The sequence below is a fragment of the Chelon labrosus genome (genome assembly GCF_963514085.1).
Source record: "Chelon labrosus genome assembly, chromosome: 14".
Lineage (NCBI taxonomy): Eukaryota > Metazoa > Chordata > Actinopteri > Mugiliformes > Mugilidae > Chelon > Chelon labrosus.
The window spans coordinates 10,810,608-10,831,168 of NC_140347.1; the positions used below are offsets into that span (position 1 = coordinate 10,810,608).

The 20,561-nt window shown below is 44.1% G+C and overlaps 1 protein-coding gene across 5 annotated transcripts; it reads left to right on the top strand.

The window, feature by feature from the left end:
* Window positions 1-9,104: 9,104 nt before the first annotated feature.
* Window positions 9,105-18,864, top strand: LOC311499437 (endoribonuclease ZC3H12A-like). Of its 5 annotated transcripts, none has more exons than XM_084560394.1 (6): window positions 9,105-9,262; window positions 10,508-10,920; window positions 13,463-13,602; window positions 15,143-15,377; window positions 16,045-16,151; window positions 17,440-18,863. In XM_084560394.1, the coding sequence occupies exons 2-6, from the start codon at window positions 10,616-10,618 to the stop codon at window positions 18,336-18,338; spliced, it is 1,686 nt and encodes a 561-aa protein (XP_084416520.1). In that variant the 5' UTR covers window positions 9,105-9,262; window positions 10,508-10,615; the 3' UTR covers window positions 18,339-18,863. The 5 variants fall into 5 exon arrangements, with proteins under 5 accessions (XP_084416520.1, XP_084416516.1, XP_084416518.1 ...); XM_084560390.1 differs by lacking the exon at window positions 9,105-9,262 and adding an exon at window positions 9,290-9,976 and having other exon boundaries at window positions 17,440-18,864; XM_084560392.1 differs by lacking the exon at window positions 9,105-9,262 and adding an exon at window positions 9,291-10,227 and having other exon boundaries at window positions 17,440-18,864.
* Window positions 18,865-20,561: the final 1,697 nt, after the last annotated feature.

Genomic DNA, 20,561 nt, shown 5'->3' on the forward strand with positions numbered 1-20,561 from the left:
TCACACCGCCTGATGTAGAACAAAAGCGGTAGATGATTAATGTTCCACCTTTAACTTTATGACTGGTGGTATTTTTCTTTTTTTTTCTTTTACCTTCATAAAATGTCGCGATGGAAACTTGCTGGGTGGAGAGAGTCTCCTCAGTGCTGAGGGAATTCACTGGTGTCTCCCACCACCCACCTCGTAAAGCTAGAGTGATAACACTATCTCAGCATCTCATTCCACAAACTGAAAAGCTAACGTCCTCGCCTTAAAGTTCAAGGGAACACCCAGAGGAACTTTTTTTAAATGTGAGGCCATTAGAAAGAGGTCTGATGGCTGCAGTCAGAGCTCATTATTAGTTTTTGATGACAAGTGCTTTGTTGGTGAGACGCTGCGACTGACATTGTAGGTCGGTAAACATGTGTATGATATACGGATGATCCAGAACCGTAGAAGGTAACGTTATCTGAAGTAATGAACATAACAGGTTCACAAAACAAGTTTTAGTTGGAATTGTTTGTAGAATTAAATCATTTGTAGTTGTTGTGGTAGTCAAAATACAGTGAAGTAAAGCTCCAGATCTGAAGGTAGGTAGAGTAAAGGCTGCTTTAGGTGTTCAGCTTAACAGGAAATATTACAATTTGAACATGAATGGAAGGTGATAAAAGTTAGAAACGATTAAATAGCAAGAAGAAGAAGACATATCAGTATGTCTAATTGAAAGGTGTTTGAAATATCTGAATGTGATCTTTGTACGTCCTATACATCGGCACAGTGGATTGGAGTGGTGGTTAGCACTGATGCCTCACAGGCAAGAAGGTTCTGGGTTCTAATCGAGGCCGACTGGGTCCTCCTGTGTGGGGTTTGCATGTTCTCTCTGTGTCTGTGTGGGTTTTTCATTCAGTGCTTGGTAGACACTCATTATATATAAAAAAAACATAGGTTCACAAAACAAATTTTAGGTGAAAATTTTTGTAAAATTAAATCCGTGAAGTAAAGTTCCTGATCTGAAGGTGGGTAAATTATTGTTAATGTAGAGCATACGTGTCAAACATACGGCCCGGGGGCCAAAACCAGCCCGCCAGAGGGTCTAATCTGGCCCGCGGGATGAATTTGAGAATTGCAAAGATTACATTTAAGACATTAACTGCGATTTTTCCAATAAAAGTAACTGCTATTCCAAGGCTTCACACAGATTTAGTAAGATTTGTGGACATAACACTAAGACCTAGAACTAAACAGAAATGTCCAGTCATTAAATGTAAACATTTTCATAATGTTCTTCTTTCCACTAAAACAAAGGGAAACATTTGGAGTTGTCGTTAATTATAGGTAAATACGCTTTCGTGTTATTGGTCTGGCCCCCTTGACATTAAACTGGGCTGTGTGTGGCCCCTGAACTAAAATGAGTTTGACACCCCTGGTGTAGAGTAAAGGTAGCTATTTAACAGGAAATACTACAGTTTGAACATGAATGGACAGTAATAAAAGTTAAAATGAAGATGAAGTATCAGGAACAAGATATATCAGTACATGTCGAATTGAAAGGTGTTTGAAATATCTGGATTTGAATAAATTTGGTCTCTGTATGTCCTATGTGGTGGCACAGTGGAGTGGTGGTTAGCACTGATGATGTAGAGTTTGCATGTTCTTCCTGTGTCTGTGTGGATTTTGTGAGTGCTTTGATCAATGCTTGGTAGGCGTTCATGATGTAAAAAAAAATCAGGTTCACAAAAAAAAATTTTTTAGCTGAAATTGTTTTGTAAAATTAAATAATTTGTAGTTGTTATGATAGTCAAAACACAGTGAAGTAAAGTTCCTGATCTGAAGGTAGGTAAATTACTGTTAATGTAGAGTAAAGGTCGCTTTAGGTGTTCAATTTAACAGGAAATATTATGATTTGAACATGAATGGAAAGTAATAGAAGTTTGGTCTCTGTACATCCCGTGTGGTGTGGTGGTTAGCACTGATGTCTCACAGGCAAGAAGGTTCTGGGTTCTAATGTAAGCCGACTGGGGCCTCCTGTGTGGATTTTGTGAGTGTTTTGGTCAATGTTTGGTATAAAAAACACCACACACTAGTTTAACAATCGAACTACTACTACTTATTTCTTTTGTTTTATTTTTTTACACGGGCAAACCCAACCACAAACCACGCAGTCAGAGCACAGAGTGGCCATTGTGGCCATAAGGGGTGATTACTGAATTCTGCTGTATGAAATTCTACTGGGCTCAAAGTCCAAATGGTGAGGGGTACTGAAACACAACGGTGAGAACGTCGCCTGTACAACAAACTGAACATCATAATCTCACTGCAAAACCAACAGCTTTAACGCAAAACAATCGCTTCCTATTCGTCACCCTTGAGGAAGTGTCACCACACGATATTTTTAATTTCCCGAAAACACGTTATTGTTTGTTGTAGGTGTAAAAGGAGTGGAGCGCGTGTTGCGACCAGAAATGGAAACAAGTGAACCTCTACAGGGTCGAGCCCATGAAAACCAAAAGGTGACAGCACCAAGCAGAGTGGAAAAAAAGGGTTGCACTGCTTCACTCCCCCGGATGGAACCACTGGAAGAGACTTCCCCAGCTGACGCCTACGCCGTGTGCACACGTCTTCAACCTTCTGTAAACATGACAGCGTACACCCGAACCGGCTTCCAATGAATGAAATAAAATGAACGCCTGTCGGCATATGAAGTCAGAAGTGTGTGTATATGTCAGAAGTGAAAGGAGCATGATTCACCTCTCGAACGGCGTTGAACCGAGACTAAGTACGTACTCAGGTCCCTGGTATTTTTTACATAGGTAAAGCAGTGATCATGTAAAGCTGAATAGTTAGCTGTCATACATTTCTGCCAGGCCAGATTCCTTTGACACAGGGTCATTCGCACATACTTGCACCATTAGCTCTTCACTGACTCATGCAAACACAGCACACCTTTGTGTAAATGTATTGTATAGGAGTCACAGATGGGTTGCTGCGAGGTCACGGGTGCCGTACTAATGTCCCTTTTAAATGAACAATGCCCAGTCTGGATTTGTTTCTGGTTTATCTTAAAAAAAAAAAACTTATTTCTGGCATAAAATACAATCGTTTACTCACCCATATAACTTTTGTGCAAATTTGTAGTCGTTTGGGAGATATTTAGATCTGCGTATATCTATATAGTGGGAGTGACTGGGGCACCGAAACACAGCCTCGAAATAACGCATTATCTGCCACGAAACTTGTTAATTTCACCAATATTTTGTTATGATACGCTAGTGCTATTCCCTGTTGAGACCGGAGTTACCTGTAATCATCATCCGGGATCTGACCTACAGAATGCGTTATTTAGAGGCTGCATTTCGGTGCCCCAGTCACTCCCATTGAATGGATATACGAAAATCTAAATATCTCCCAAATGACTACAAATTACACCAAAGTTATATGGGTGAGTGAACGCCAGAAATAAGGTTGAGGTTGTAAAAAACAGCAGTTCCCCTTTAAATAATGTATCAATGGATGTTATTTAATAAAACAGTCATGTGTATACATAATCCATGATGACAGCCCAATGACAGCTGGGATAGGCTTTTTACTTTTACTTGTGATTAAAGAGCTCTTGAGGGATATTGGCAGTGTTCTTAGCTTTTAGCTCTTGTCTCTATGACATGTTTGTCACCTGCTGAGGTACTCTCAAGAATGCTATACACGCTTGTGCAAGCATACTGTTAATGTCTCGTTTTGTTCGCTTGAATGGATTTGAACAATATTTCAGCTATTGCTCATCGTTTACCTTGCCGCCCCCATTCGCTCTGCCTCCACACCAGTCATGTGTCTTTCTTGGAAACACAGCTGAGGTTTATCAAACGCCATCACCTGAACAAACCCATAATAACCAAGCTGGAAAATCACGCTCATTGGTCAAAGAAACAAAAACCGTCCCTCCCCGTTATCTGCCGAGCCTTCTTCCTCATTTTATGCAGTGTAAAATGCGCAGGGAAAAAACAGATGTCGTTTTAAGGAACCAAGAGCAGCATGTGTAACTCCAGAAAGCACACATTGCCTCTGCGCTGTCAAACGGCTCATAATTCCTGATTTATCTGCGGTGGGGTCGAGGGGGTGGACAAACGTGGCTTTGCGTCTCAGAATATAACCCAAGGCCATGTGACCTTTGACCTGATCACTGCTGTATCCCACAGCGAGGAGGTCAAAGGTGGTCGGCAGCAGTTGCTTCTTTTTAAGTAAAAGCAATCACAATATTTGAAGTACCTGTATGGCTCATACATTCTGCCGATACATTAATATGTTGGATTTTAAATGGCGTCTGGTAGTTCACGCTGTGTCACTGTTTTAAGGTGTCAAGTCTTCATCTGAAAAGTTATTATCTCACATAAAATAGTAGTAAATGTGCAACGTTCTCAAATTTTATTAATAAATAAGCCTAAATGAAAAAAAAAAAGATGAAATGAATAAAACTGTCCCTAAATACCTAAGTTAATTTATTTAATTTACTTTTCATTGTAGTCAGGCTCGGCCGTTCTGCTGGTTGCGCTGGTAAAATTCTTGCAGCAGAATGCGCGAGCATGTGAAGCAATGTCACGAACACTGAAGCAGCTAAATTATAGGTTTCCCTGCTTAGCTGAATGGGTTGACTGGCAGGTGACTAAAAGGTATGAAGCCTGTGAGAGCATTGAAAAGGCCTGTTGTTGACTGGAAACAAGTTGCTGCAGTGTCCTTATTATGCCGTATTCAATCTGAGACGATTTTTATGTATTGTGTATTAACCACTGACTGTTTATATAGATTTACATACCCTAATTTCCTGATTAGTGGTTTTGAAGCCTAGTGTCAGTAACTTCGCCGGGAGTCAGGCTGACTCCTCCTTACTCCCGGCTAGTCCAAAAATAAGCAAAGAGGTGAAGTGCCTCACAGCAAGAAGGTTCGAATGGGCCGACTGGGGCTATTCTGTGTGGAGTTTGTATGTTCTCCGTGTGTCTGTGTGGGTTCTCTCTCCCACCGTCCAAAGACATGCTCGTTAGGTTAATTGGTGATTCTAAATTGGCCGTAGGTGTGATAGACTGGACTCAACAGGGAATAGCGCTAGTGTATCATAACAAAATATTAGTGAAATTAGCGAGTTTCGCAGCAGATAATGTGTTATTTAGAGGCTGCATTTCGGTGCCCCAATCACTCCCACTATATGGATATACGCAGATCTAAATATCGTCCGAACGACTCCAAATGACACCAAAGTTATATGGGTGAGTAAACGATGGTATTTTATGCCAGAAATAAGGTCCAGGTTGTAAAAAAACGGTAATTCCCCTTTAAGTATACCCAACTATTTTAAACAGGTGAGTTGTCATGAATGGGGACATTAGTTCTAGATATCAGACTGTACTAGTGTACACTGTTAACATGTTTATTTATTCTGTAAATTTGACCATTTTAATATCAGTGTGTTCGGGTATTGGCCCAGTTTTGGAGTCACCCTTACATGGCCATTCTGAGATCTGTTTTTGGCCTCATTATTAGCCCCAGAGTATTCACATAACGATGGGAAAGACGACAACTTATCAGTGAATGGTTTTTTATCGCCACTGCATGTCCACACACACCAACTTACAATGGCTCTCCTTTGAAAAGATGACAATTGTTAACATAAAAGACACCTCCACACTGCACACGCCCTTACACTCCCTGCCTCGCCCATGCACACACCAACTCACTCGTGTATTGCAAATATGTAGTGCTATGACGTTTAGTCTTGGTTGAGACATTGAGACACGAGTAGTATGACGATGCGGGGGGGGGGGGGATGGGCAGACGGGAACAAGCATCTGGACTGGTAAATGTCCTCCAGAGGTGGCAGGGGGATACCAGTGATGCCCTAGGCAGTTTTTATTACCCGCTTGAGAGTTAGTTTGTCAGCAGCTGAACAGTTTCCAAACCGTACAGTTATTTTCAACTGGATAAGTAAAAACTTTGACAAGTTGGCGGCCATTAATTTAATGAAAAGTCAGAGGGTTCCCAGAGTCATCATGATTCTACATGGTAGTTTACAGGTAAAGTGGTAAATTCATTGCCTTTGCTTGGGCGGATAATTAGCATCCACATTTTTTTCCACCACATTTTCTCATTATAACTTGATCTTTTCACATTAAAATAGTATATTTGCATGTTTCATGTGGTCTATACTTTTAGGTTAGGACGGATGTTTCTTCTTACACATTACACATTGGTGCATGCCAAAGTATTACATTTGTACATTGGTGTCTTAACAGTGAAAAAGTTGCATTTTAACAGATAAATTGATGTGTTGCTGTTGTTGACAATGGTGCATCATAAAAAACGTCTTAAAACACTAAAAAGGAATGACCTGAACTTGATTTTTTCCTTCTCATGCTGGCAGCCGTGTGCCGCTGTAGGTTTCCAGGTGTTGCGATACTGTGCTGAACACACCACCGCACCTTCGTCTGTCTTGTCAGACTTTCCCAAGACTTTCCTGTCCAAACAGTGTAACTGTCAACTAATGGTAGACGTGTAAGACAAATGAAGAAGTTCCAGTCTGCAATTTCAGGGCGAGAATCTGTGATTGGGCAAGAATCTGTGATTGGCCAAGCATGACTTAAAGAAAACAAAACCACAAACACACACACACACACATGCTAATAGCTTACTGGTTCATTTTTTGCTTGTCCAACATCCTGGTTAGATAGCGTCTAAACATAAAGGAATAAAGGCCGCCTCAAAATGCTGTTTCACTGTGACATGACTGTTGTTTCCTGTTCCTATTTTTATTCACCTTCTTCCTCATGTTTACCTCATATTTACCTCATGCTGTCACTGATACGTCGTTTTTAATATGTACATATTTTCTTTTTGTGTAGATTTAAAAGACAAACGGCATGGCAGACAGACTAATAAATGGTTATGTATGGAGAGCAAACACCGTTAGGGCAGTGTGTACACTTTGACCAGTGCAGTTCTAAGAATTAGGGGCAACTGAGGTAAACTACCTCCCACCGTGGCAGTTTGTGGTGTCAGATTGAAAATAATGTGAACATTTTAATTGAGAACATCAAAATCTAACCCACGCTTGTTAAAATGAAACTCCGCTCACCCACCTGTTGTATGAAAAAGTCATATTTCCTGAAAACACAACAACCCCGCTCGGCAGTATTGAATTTGCGAGACAGCCCTGGACTCTGTTCAGTCGGCTGCAGTTTGAAGGTTGTCTGTTTTTGATTTCTGTACCAAAGTGTTAAGATCTCGTGTCACGCTTGTTGTTTAGATGCTGCAAAGATTAAAATGTGCGACTGGGCCGTGATTAGATCTCACCGCGTGGGTTTTTTAATTTGACATCAGTGTCGTCACTGATATTTTGCGATAGCTTTACTTTCTAGGAAATCGAAACCGGAGATTACCATTGTTTAACATCGAGTTACATATAGTCTGGTTACGTAAAAAAAAAAAAAAAAATTGTCGTTGATATTTTTGGATACACACTTAATCGCTTTGGGGGTTGGAAAATAAGATGAGAAGATAATCCACCTGTTAAATATAAACCTAAGCAAGCAGCTAGTTAGCCTAGCAAGCAACCAAATCAGCCAAGCTCTTCTAAAGTTTACTTTACATATTGTCATGTTTTTTTTTTTTTGTTTTGTTATTTCTTTAACAGCTGTAATGTGTGACAAGAGCAGGAAAGTTTTGCCAATGTTTGTCTTAGCACAGTCTAGTGTTTGTTTTTTGAACAGTTAGCTCGCTGTTTCTTCCGTCCTTGCTAGGCTAAGCTAACAAGTTGCTAGCTGTACAGTAGCTTCGAGTTTAAACGGGCAGATATTGCAGTTACATGACTGTAGAATAGAACAGATAATGGATAAATGAGGGGTAAAATATTCTTTAATGTTCCTTGGGAAGGCGAAACACCAGGCTGTAGTGTTACTGCTAGCTAGCCTAGGTAAGCTAATCCCACAGACATGTCAGTTGGGGTTGCCAACCGTCGCTTGTAAAACGGGATCGTCCCGTAATTAGCTGAAGAGGGGCGCACTTTGTCCCGTATTGTATTGCGTCCCGTAAAATAGAGTGTAAAATGTCAGTGGAATTACTGAACACCAGGGGCGCTTTATATGAACATTTACGGTAAACTTCCCGTCTCCAAGGCCGTCTCCAAGGCCGTCTCCTGCTCAGCGACCAATCAGCTGACGGCGGGAATCCCGCTCATCTCATTGGTCGAGGTGCTGTCGCTTGCGAAGAAGATACCGGAAGACAACAAAGCTACAACGTTTCCTCACACTTTCTGTTTGCGCTTTTTGTTTTTATTGCGCTATTACAAGAGGAATGCTCTGCTTTCTGTTGTTTAATATTAATTTATACAGTCTTAAGTTTCTGTTTAAGAAAGATATTTATTTTATTCTTTTAGTTTTGTGTTAAAACAATAAAAATAAAATGTGTTTTCCACGTGTTCACTCAAAAATATGCATCTAATTCAAATCAGGTTCGAGTGAAAGTCGCGCAAACACAAAAGAAAAGGGCTAAAACAATCACCACGCCTCGAAGGGTGAAGCCAGTGAGGTGCCCTTTATTTATTTTTCAGGGAGTTGGCAACGCTAATGTCAGTGGTCAGTTTTTCTTCTCCAATCAGACGCGAGCCAGTCACCTGTTTGAACACCTTTTAAATAACCATAATAATATTAATTGATCCGGGTAAGTCAGGGCTTAGATTTATTATTAATTATTATTCCAATTTCCTTATCTGGCACAGTGGCCATACAACCTAAAGCCAAACTTCCAACAGCTTTTAAAGGAGATGCCAAACTTCTAACTGATTTTAAACTTCAAATTTAAATGTCTGAATGACTAACACCAAAGTCTGTCTCAGTCTAAACCCTGGCAGGCTTCCTGGAGCAACATTTACTTTGTTACAACACCACACACGGAAGAGCACAGAAAAACAACAAAAAGGCAAGAGGCAAAGAAAGGGACAAATAAATCCCTGAGGCATTCAGATGGCCCGTGGCTCCAGACGAGGAAGTAGTGATCGCAAATTTACAGCGCGTTCTCTTCCTTGCTGGTCAGAGAGAGTTTTTTTTCTCAACAGCCCTCACTTCCTTCTATGAGTAATAAGAGCAGCTACATGCAGATCAGAGGGCTTGTCACAGCGACTGAGTGACTGAGAGTAGTTCTCACACACACACACACACACACACACACACAGTGAGACAGAGCGAGACAGAGAGAGACAGCCGGCGAGGAGGACTCATGCTTCAATCCACCACCACCTGCTGAATGTGTAAGTCCAGGTTACTTATAAAATACAGACGTACGTGACGACAGAGCTCTGCCAGCTGTTTGCGCTGTTATGTGATTTCTCAGCTCGGAGACGCCGGCTTGTTGAAGCTTGTTGTTGCGGCTCGTCGCGTTTCTTACCGGAGACACCGTCCGGGGTCAGGCTGAGAGCCGCCTTAAAGCTGCAAAGTTGTCGGGACGTGAGAAGCAGGCGGCGAAGCTAATTCAAAACTTGACGTGCAAATTTTTTGAAAAAAGCGCATGAGAAAAAGAAAAAGGATCAGGTGAATGTCAAGCCGAACGGCAAAGGATGTGGTTTGGTGCAGGTTCTAGCAAGCCTGTGCAAAGACAGGTCTCTTGCAGACGAGTTAGGCTGCGCCAGGTTGAAAACGCCTTTAATAACATTGTTCTTTATATGGAATTTTCCTTCTTTATTTATTTATTTCTGGGTGAGGTATTTATGGCTCCACTGAGACAACAAAACCACAAGAGGCTGTGGTGACATCTCTGTTTTTGTTTCCTCATACCTCCGATATCGAGCCAAGACATCGAAGCGCACTCGAGCGCTAATCGAGGCATCTTGCTCGCACGGGAAGGATCAAAAGGGACGGCGAACAAAAGCCTCTCAGTTTGATGTTTTGACTGGAAAAGATGATCGGGCGAGATGCCTCCCGGGTCGGTTTCTCACAGAGGAGGGGTTTGTTTCTTCTCGTTTCAGGTGTGAGAGGATTGTAAAAGTTTGCGCCTAGAATAGCTTCGCTGGTGGGAGGAAAAACTGAATAAGTGGGTTGAGTCATCCAAGAGCCGTCACCCTCTGCCATCAGCGTGATCTCTCTTTGGACCTGAAGTTCAGGGGGTTTCCAGAAAGTGCCACGAAGCGCGTTTGAATGGGGACAGGGGTGTAACGTTAACGTCGAGGCACGTCGGTTTTGTTCATTCATGCTTTGGCTGACCTCTTTGTCATTGGAGGTAAAATTAGACCAAGGGTTCAGTGCAGACCGTTTGCTTCCTCTCTTGTTGTGTGTGTGTGTGTGTGTGTGAGACGGGGGCTTTCTTAACCAGCGTGACGTCAGGCAGTGTTTGCGTTTGCGTAGGAAGTCATGAGGTTGAATCTATCTGTGCACATGAAAACCGCAATCGATTTGTCTGAAAACCCCTGCGAGACCACAGCTGCGCTTCCTGTGTTTACAGTGACAGAGGTTGACTCTGCCTTGCTCCTCTGACACCTGTCAACCGTTCCAAAACACAGGTCGTCTCCGTGGAGACGCCGGCGAGCCAGAATAAGGAGGCGAGGAGGAGGATTCCCCCGAGTCAGAACGGTGCCCGAGAAGACAGAGGAGAGAGGACGCAGCGGAACATGGACCACCACCAGCAGCAGCAGCACGCCAAAGTGGAGCGGTTTCTCAAGCTGGGCTACTCCCACAGCGACATCCTGAGGGTGCTGGAGAACCTCCACCACGACGCCCAGACCAATGACATCCTGGAGGAGCTGATAAAGACCTGCCACACTCGCACCCCCAGCATCAAGAGCGTCCCCAACAGTCCGAAGCTGGTGCCCAGAGGCTGCAGCCCCGGACCCAGCCTACCCAAGCCGGGACCGGAGAGGGAACCGGACGCCGGCTTCAGACCGGTGGTTATAGACGGCAGCAACGTGGCGATGAGGTGAGTCTGCTCAGAAAATCTGTGGTTACGTCTCCGTTTTTGTGTGTTTGCGTGGTGCAGATGCTTCGTGTGACGGAAGACGATCGTGCTTTGAGTGACAAATGTTAACGCAACTTCTGCGTCTCTGTCAGACAAGTGTAGCAGTAGTGAAGTTCACCTCACAGGCTGCATCTTAAATGCGGTGAAAGTACTCAAAAGTGCATCGTTAGATTGTACTTATCAGTAGCCCGTATGTTGTGGAATTCTCCGTCCAAGCCAAACAATGTCGTCTTGTTTTGACAAGACAGAAAAATAGGTCTCTACTTCCTGGAAAACCACTTAAAGAAGGGAGTGTCAATCATTCACGTGTACGACTGCACTGGGAAATTATTATTATTTTTTATTTTTTTTTAAAAGGGGGCATTATAACGGCGCTATTTTAGTTTTCAAACAAATTCCAGCGTGTGAATCTGCTCCACTTGTGTCAAACCTCGTTTCAGTTCGCAGATTTGAATCGAGCCACACTTCCTCTTTAAAGATGTGGGAAGTGAAAACATGATCTGTGCGTGCGACCCGATGCCCCAGGAGGGGTGGTGATATTTATTACATGTTTCTCGCGGTGGCAGCCATTCAGCCATTCAGCTTGAGATTTGAGGCGTTCCGAGTTCATCATGCGCGTCAAACGCTGCGCTGAAACACGCCACACACACACACACACACACACACACGCACCGTACGACCTCACGCTTGGCAGCCTTACCTGTCCTAAATTGGGTAACAAGGAAGTTCTCGGTCGAAATTGGCAAGAGCGAGAGGCCGAGTGGGCGGGGAGCAGGATGTGAATTCAAAAATGGAAAATAAAAAAGTTATCACAACACATCATTCCTGTAAGGACAGGAGAGCTGGTGTTTACTGTCACACCTTTATTCCCTGGAAGGCTGTGTAACTCTACGCCAGCTGCAGGCGTGAAACCTCAGAGGCCGTCTTCGCGTTTCCTCATATCTCACTTGTCCGAGACGCAAACAAGCTCTTGCGTCTTTTCAAATCCGCCCGAAGACCCCCCCTGCGACTCCTCAACGTCGCTCAAACGAGTTGCGAAGTCCGGCGTGAAATCGCAGGGGCCAAACCGCCGCTCCATCACTTGCGGCGTCCTTGTCCGGTAAATCGGCAAACGTCTTCTCAAAAAGATCTCACCCCCGCCCCCCCGTTTCCAATCCCAAACCGAGATTACTCACAGGGTGTCACGTCGGCAGCCTCCTCGCAGCCTCACCGCGCTCACCCCAGAGCCACACAACACATTTATCTGGTTTCACGCGGCATGACGAACGGTACCCCACGCACTTCACTATACATGTGACTGAACGGATTCAGAAGAACCGAGCACTTTGTTCCGCTTACTTGTTGAACTCAACAAACGCACACACACACACAGCAGCTGCAGATACTGCTGAGTGTGCAGCTCTCTGCGAGCACTGACTGGACCCGGGAGGGCGTCATGAGGTCGCGCCGTGCTCCAGTTACGCTATCAAGGAAGGGTCTTTCACAACACCCGTTATGACCCATCAGTAAAGTTATGCAACGCGGATAGACTTATTCCAGAGCCCGCTCATGCCAAGTGTGCGTTATCTTCTCTACCTGTTGTATGCAAAAATTCTTCCCCGCTTCCTGCTGCGAAGAAGGGGAACTCCCGTGGGCGTGTGCAGAAACGCGCACGCATATTTTCCTGCAGGCAAAACCATCCAGTTTACTTTTTTTTTTTTTCCTCGGTGCATCCTGCTATAGTGTGAGTGTAACGGTAGGTTTAGATTTCACGTTGTGATATATTCGTGTTATGTGTGCAGTGCACACGTAAGTGGAGGGTCAGGTTCCAAGTGTCCATGGTGATCATGATCACAAAGCAAAGGTTTCGCACTTATTCTGAGGCCACTTGTTCTTGCACTTGACATGGGAACAAAAGGGTTTTTTCTTTTTCTCTCTCTCGGGATCTTGCCTTAAGAAGAAAGACTTGCTGCTGTTCAAATTATCGATGAAAGGATGCCATTTAATAAATCTCTGTTTTTCTCAAATGTCCAGTTACCTTTCATTCCGGCCAATTGGAAGCCTCAGATCAGGTCCCGTTCAGGGTTTAGCCCCATTTACCAAAAACATTGGTGCTTTCCTTTTCATGTTGAAGTATGTGAAAAGAAATAAGCACTTTTTCCTGCTTATTTTCTCACTTTAGCAATGCGACCACAGTTTTATAGCGTACAACAGCAAAAAAAAACAAAAAACAACAACTCTCAGCTTTGTCAGTTAAAAAAAAAACTAAAAAAGTCCCTCTTTCACACCAAATGCACGTGAAAAGTCTCAAATTACTCATCTCCCTGTTTTTGAAACTCTGTTTTGGAGAACTCTAAGCACATTTCTTGCAACACCACCAGTTTCCTTACAAAAAAAAAATCAAAAAAAACAAAAAAGAAACAGAGAAGAGGTGCACAACGTGCACGGAAACGGAAAAAAGAAGAAGTTGTTTCTTTCTTCTTTTTTTTTTTTTTTTGACTCTGGTTTCTGTGTCTCTCCGCAGCCATGGCGACAAGAAGGTGTTTTCATGCCAGGGACTTCAGCTGGCAGTGAACTGGTTCTGGGACAAAGGACTGCGTCGCATCACGGTGTTCGTTCCCCTGTGGAGGAAGGAGCAGCCGCGGCCCGAGGCGCCCATCACGGGTAAGGTCACCGGACTCGTCGCCGTCCGGCCGCCCTGACCCGGTGTGAGGTCGGCCGAATGTCACGCCGAATTAAACTGCAGGAAGTCAATTTTTAGTTGCTGGGGAATTTATTTTTTTTGCAATATCTGCTTTTCAAGGGTTAGCCACAAATTTAAGTCTTAAGTCTTGGATTCACCGACTGCGCTGAAGCAGATTCTTTGATTGGTTCCACAGCTTCACTACAGGCTGTTACAGGCTCACAATTATTCTGTCAGTAGGTGCAGCACAAACAGTACCACCATTAACATTCCTCTTGCTGCTTCAGCCAGGAGGGCTTAAAGGGGAATTATGTTTTTTTACAACCTGGACCTTATTTCTGGCATAAAATACGATTGTTTACTCACCCATATAACTTTGGTGTAATTTGTAGTCATTCGGGAGATATTTAGATCTGAGTATATCCATATAGTGGGAGTGATTGGGGCACCGAAACACAGCCTCTAAATAACGCATTGTTTGCCACGAAACTTGTTCATTTCACCAATATTTTGTTATGATACGCTAGTGCTATTCCCAGTTGAGTCTGGAGTTACCTGTTATCTATCCGCGGACGTACAGCGGTTTGTTGTTCTTTGCGATTTGGAAAAGACCGGTAATTCCCCTTTAAGTCGTTCTAGCGAAGAACAATATTGGCATTCAGGTATCAGCTAAATTCATATTCAATATTTGCTCTGGCTTTGGCTTTTCCCCACTCCTAATACTTATAATACTTGCGACAACCTGCTTCTTTACACACAGTGGTCCAAAACAATGAGCTAAAGGAGGGTAACCCTAACCCTAACCCTAACCCTAGGGTAATGATTATTTTTTTGCTGTTGGAGTCTTTTTTAACAACATACGTATTGATTAGTGCAGCTTTATCTTGAGATTTCTTTGAAGCACACCTGTTATATTCAGCACGAGACACATCTGCTTCAGTACCTTTGGAAATTAACATTTTGCACGCCACAATGTGGTTGAGAGGCGACGTGCAACCTCACCATCAAACTTAATGGAGGAAGCTCTGAGGACTTTTTGCTTGAAAGGCACATTTGTTTCGGTCTATCGATTTCAATGCTTTTACATACTGAAGTGCCTACAAGAAGGTACACGTCCCGGGGAGAAAAGACTGCTCACGGAAGCAAAACAGGTGGAATCATCATCTGAATAACCTGAAGAAGACAAAATAACACCGAGGCTTAGACTAAATGACTTGGACTGACTTTTGCAAACAGTCTACAAGGAAGCTAACTTATTTTTTCGAAAGCAGTCTTGAGCAGTTCACAGGACAGTCAACACGATCGGTGCCAAAATGCAACGCCAATCCTTTTTAATTTCCTGATGTAATTCAAAATAAGGAGACCCAGATAAGGGTGGACTATGTGCAGGTCATCTTCCTCGTTCAATGCTCTGCAATTGGCAAGAGACATACTGTACCACTATAAACTTTTAAGAGAAGATATAAAAAAAAAAAAATATTAATGTTTAATGGTGTAATTTTCCCCCGTGCTTCTTCACAGATCAACACATCCTCCATGAGCTGGAGAGGAGGAAGATCCTGGTGTACACGCCGTCCCGCTGCGTGAACGGCAAGAGGGTGGTGTGCTACGACGACCGCTACATCATCAAGCTGGCCTTCGACTCGGACGGCATCATCGTGTCCAACGACAACTACCGCGACCTGCAGACGGAGAACCCCCAGTGGAAGAAGTTCATAGAGGAGAGGCTGCTGATGTACACCTTCGCCAACGACAAGTAAGGCCCCTCTCATGTGGCGGGGACGTCCAGCTAGCGATGGGAAGTTCGGATCTTCTCCGAGAGCCGTCTCTTTTGCCACGGCTCCCGAAGAAGAGTTCCCAAACGGCTCTTTATTCAGCATCGTTTGTTTATAGCCTAATATTTTAGCCCGACTCGGCAAATACATGTTGCATTCGATGTTTCAAATGAACAGAACACTGCAATCGAATCCACACAAGCGGAAACAGAACCAAATTCAGTAAACAAAAACGGTGCAAATGGTTTGTGGTGTGGAACCGGCTCTTTATATATTTTCATTTTGCAGTAAAGACACTCAATTATCTTTAAATTCCAGCCAGATGCTGCTTCCTTTACTGGTGTCACTCATAACTACTGCGCTTGTAAGCCACAGCGTCGATCCCCCCTCTCTCTGATTTCACATAATGGTACGATCCTAAGTCCTCACATATTATTGGCCATCAATCGATCAAAAACTTCCATCCCCGTCCTCACCGAGTAGAGATAAATGAGCAAAAGGCAAAAACAGTGGGGGAGTCGGCTCTCACTCGAAGGGATTCGGCTCTTCTGATTCAGAAGATCCGGCTCTTTCGCGCATGGCACATCACTAGCGCCAATCATTCAGCCGACGTCACCTCATCCTGACCGCATCTCTGTGCTCACTCAGGTTCATGCCTCCAGACGATCCCCTGGGCAGAAACGGCCCCACTATCGACGACTTCCTGAGAAAGAAGCCGTGGACCCCAGACAACCGGCAGCAGCACTGTCCATACGGTCAGTTCACACTCTTGTTTTAACCATTAACTAAGAGCTCAGGTTACACTTCCTTGTGCTTTCCCAAGGGAGCAATAAAAGCAGCTTGTGCAACAACAACCAGTCGGATCAGCACTGATAGAAGTTTTTTTTTTTATGGAAGATTTCCGAAGAGCTATTACAGCATGTCATGTCACAGGGGACACATCAAACGGCTGCACATTACCCCCACCCCACACACACACACACACACACACACATGCAGCGATACTGTATTCGCCAGTTTGCAGCGCCACCGGTTTTAGACCTACAATTCCAGTCCAGGGTGCAGCACAAATACAATAAGACACAAGATAGAGATCCACTCCCACGACTGTTACATATTGTTAATGCATGATGCACTGTCACAATGACACCAGCAACCACCACCTCCGTAAGCAGTTCCTCATCTAAATACCAACATTAGCTTGCTAGCATATATGCACTCGGCGAGAAAGTGAAGCCTAAATAATGTTGCACTGTTCTAGCTCATTACTTGACACTAAAGTGCAATTAGGACAAAGAAAGGATTAGGGTTTATAGCCCGTGGATTACATGGTGATTCATCAAACAGACATTAAGAACTAGTCCTCTAAAAACAAGTTAACCTCATGGTGTTGGCTAGAGGAAAAGTTGGGGAACAGCCAAGGCGGGTAGGACTGATCTGCCAACCAACACTGGCATCTGGGCCAACATAAAAGCCAGAACCTCTTAGACATGTAAAAGCCTGCAGCAGCAGCAGCAGCAACAACCCAGAGAAAAGCAGAGAAAGCACTTTCTGATTGTGGGATAGAAACAGACTCAGTGTTTCTCAGATTATCCAACTGGTCTTACAAAACCTAGAGAGGTTTCGTCAGAGCAAAATGTTTTTTCCAGCCGAAAAAGAGGAAGTTTAAATTCCTGAAACAGCACCCAAGTTAGGAGTTTCAAGATTTTGAGTCAGCCGAGATGTAGACGGGGCGGTGCAGCGGTGGTGGTGGTGGTGGTGGTGGTTAGCACTGATGCATCATAGCAAGAAGGTTCCGGCTTCGAATCCGGGCCGACTGTCCAAAGACATGCCCTTTAGGTTAATTGGCGACCCTTCACAGGACAAGCGGTACCAGAAGATGAATGAGTAGTAGTGGGGGGGAAAAGGGGACCTGACTACCCAGGGCCCAAGTAGGGAGAGGTACAGGGCCCAGAATTTGGTGCTACGGCCCTGGCTGTGTATAAAAGGCAAAAAGAAAGCTAAAGGCTATGGCTAACTGTTGCTGTATTTCTGTTTTTCCAGGAAAGAAGTGCACATACGGAGTGAAGTGCAAGTTCTACCATCCGGAGAGGGCCAACCAGTCGCAGCTCTCCGTGGCCGACGAGCTGAGGGCCCAGCGCGAGAAAGCCAAGAACTTCTCAACCGCCGCGTACCCGCTGGAGCCCGGGTACACCGCGACCACTCCTCCGCCCCTCAACGCCGACGACCCGTCGCACAGGGCGTCGCCGAGCGAGAAGTCCTCGTTCCAGAGGGACACCGGCAGCCCGAGGAGCCAGTCGAACACGAGCCTGCACCACTGCCCGAGCCCGGATTTGGACGAGGCCTTCGGCTCCATGGGGAGCTCCATGTCCAGGCTCTACATCCAGGATTCGCACAACAGCTCGGAGTACCCTCTGCACAGCTACAGCAGCGGCGTGGCCAGCTACAGCCTGAGCCACGACGACTACTCCCTCTCGGGCTCGCATTGCGGGAGCACTCAGGGGCTCTGCCTTAGCGGGGGAGGCTACTACCCTCCTCAGAACGGGTGCAGCCAGTGCAGGTGCGGCCACCAGCAGAGCAGGATGTCCCTCAAGCAGCAGCAGCAGCACCACCACCACCACTCAACGTGGAGCTCCTGTCCGGTTTTACCTCCACACAACATGGAGCAGCCGGTTCATTACCCAGAGAAGCAGTATTTCAGACAGCACCCCCACAGCTTGCCCCGAGACCCGTGGGGGCAGGGTAGCCTCCCCGACGCCAAGCCGAGCAGCCGGGCCAAGAGCCCGTCCAGCGATCAGAGGAAGGGCCTGAGGAGCCAGCTGAGCACCCTCTTCCCCCAGAGCATCGTGGAGCAAGTCATGAACGCTTACCCGCACGTCTCAGACTTGTCCAGACTGATCTCTCTCATCCAGAACTACAGGACGAGCCACATCTCCTTCTAGATTAAAAATATTTTTTTTTTGTTTCATTCAAATCTAGCCCAAGTGAGAGTTCTCATCCCAGAAGCAAAGCGAAAACTGGACATTTCTAAAACGAAAAACTGTGAATGAATTTATATTATTTAAGGAAATAAAATACAGTGAAAACTCGTCTCGCTCGCTTCGACTCGTTGCAAACTTTATTTTAAAGCATTAAAAATGTGACTCGATCTGATGAAGCCTAGAACATGTAGCAGACTGAACGCTGTTTTCTTTATGTCAGTGTGAAAGTGCAATGCACTACGCTCCGTACCAGCTACTTATTGTAGCGCTTATTGTTTTTTATCAAAGCAGCATGTGTTGTTTTCCCATGTTGCCTCAAAGTGAGGAATGCTATACTCTGTACTTCTGTAAAGAACGTCATTGACCCGTTTTTAAAATTGAACGCCTTGTTTTACCTGCGAAATAAAAGCACTCAACCAAAGAGGATATTTGTCTGTCTTTCCTGAACTCATAGATGGGTAGATAAATCCTCAGCACGGCGGATCTTACTCATTTCCATCAACACAGCTGGACTGCTCTCGGGAGTCTAAAGCTTTCAAACGCTGCAGAAAAACAGTGAGTAGCCAGCATACCTGCGACGACTTGCCAGAGCCGGTTTTGAAGCCAGTGAATCGCAACAGTTGATTTCACATTGATTTGAGAGATAGAAAATGAATCAAAGCAATCAAAGTTTGTAAACTAAATCACCACCTGGATTCAGTAGCTTCTCATTTCTTAAACAACCATGTCTGAAGACACATCCTGTGGTCGTGGGAAAGATGTTTGAGAAGGGTCAAATCATTGGCATGCATCAAGCAGAGGAAACATCTAAGGAGATTGAAGAAACTACTAAAACTGGGTTAAGAACTGTCCAACGCATTATTAAAAACTGGAAGGATAGTGGAGAACCATGGCATCAGGGTAAGAAGAGAGGCTTTAGTTTGCTTGGGAGCATAAAGATTGGACTCTGGAGCAATGGAAGAAGGTCATGTGGTCTGATGAGTCCAGATTTACCCTGCTCCAGAGTGATGGGGACATCAGGGTAAGAGAGGCAGATTAAGTTCAGCAACATTATGTCGCCCAAAGAATGAGGTCAGCTGACTACCTGAGTATACTGAATGACCAGGTTATTCCATCAATGGATCATATTCCAAGATGACAATGTCAGGATTCATGGGGCTCAGATTGTGAAAGAGTGGTTCAGGGAGCATGAGACATCATTTTCACACATGGATTGTCCACCACAGAGTCCAGACCTTAACCCCATTGAGAATCTTTGGGATGTGCTGGAGAAGGTTTTGCTCAGTGGTCAGACTCTCCCATCATCAATACAAGATCTTGGTGAAAAATGAATGCAGCACTGGATGGAAATAAATCTGGTGACATTGAAGATTATCGAAACAATGCCACAGAGAATGTAATCAAAGTTAAAGGAGGTCCAACGAAATATTAGTGTGTGTGACCTTTTTTTTTAGAGACCCAATTCATTTTGACCGATTCTTTTAACTTTTCCCAGACCAGCAGGCGTAAACTACTCGAGACAGGACGTCCAACTTAAACCCGCCGTCCTCTATTGCCATCTAGTGGAGAACATCCTGCATGTGGCGTCACCAAAAAAAAAAAAAAACCCATTCAGAATAGATTTTTTTTTTTATTATTTTTACAAATAACTTATCTGTTACAAAGACAGTTTCCCAGCTAAGATCCAAAAACTTTAGATATCCAAATTATTATTATTATTTTTTTTTTCCCATTTAATATAACATGAATAAACTGCCTCTTCACACCGAGGTGCAGAAAAAGCTTTAAAAAAAAAAAAAAAACAAACGAACAAAAAAACAGTTTTCTTTGGGCTGGAAAAGGAGAAAAGTACGACATAAGTGCTTAAGAGACATTAAATCATCTTCTACTTTTAAAAGGGTTTAAACAATACTAAGAATTTGGTTTTAAAAAATGGCACTTGGGCGTGACAGGATACATCATCAATACAAATTCAAAAAGGCACTAATGCAAGGCAACATTTCACAAATGTCGGGAAAAAAAAAAATAAAGAAAGTTAACTACTCCACAGTTAAGGTAACTTAATGACAAAAAAAGGTAAACTTTAGAAACACCCTCGTCGATAAAAAGCTTAGGAGGATGAACTCAGCCAAATAAAAATAAGAGTATACAAAGTGGACAGTCGTGTTTTGTGCTTACATTTTG

What these genes read in the sequence shown, in the direction of transcription:
- LOC311499437 (XM_084560390.1), top strand. Translation starts at nt 9,923, where the DNA reads ATGCCTCCCGGGTCGGTTTCTCACAGAGGAGGGGTTTGTTTCTTCTCG. An exon ending in GCCCGAGGCGCCCATCACGG is followed by an intron (nt 13,603 to 15,142) that starts GTAAGGTCACCG and finishes GCTTCTTCACAG; the next exon opens with ATCAACACATCCTCCATGAG. An exon ending in GCAGCAGCACTGTCCATACG is followed by an intron (nt 16,152 to 17,439) that starts GTCAGTTCACAC and finishes CTGTTTTTCCAG; the next exon opens with GAAAGAAGTGCACATACGGA.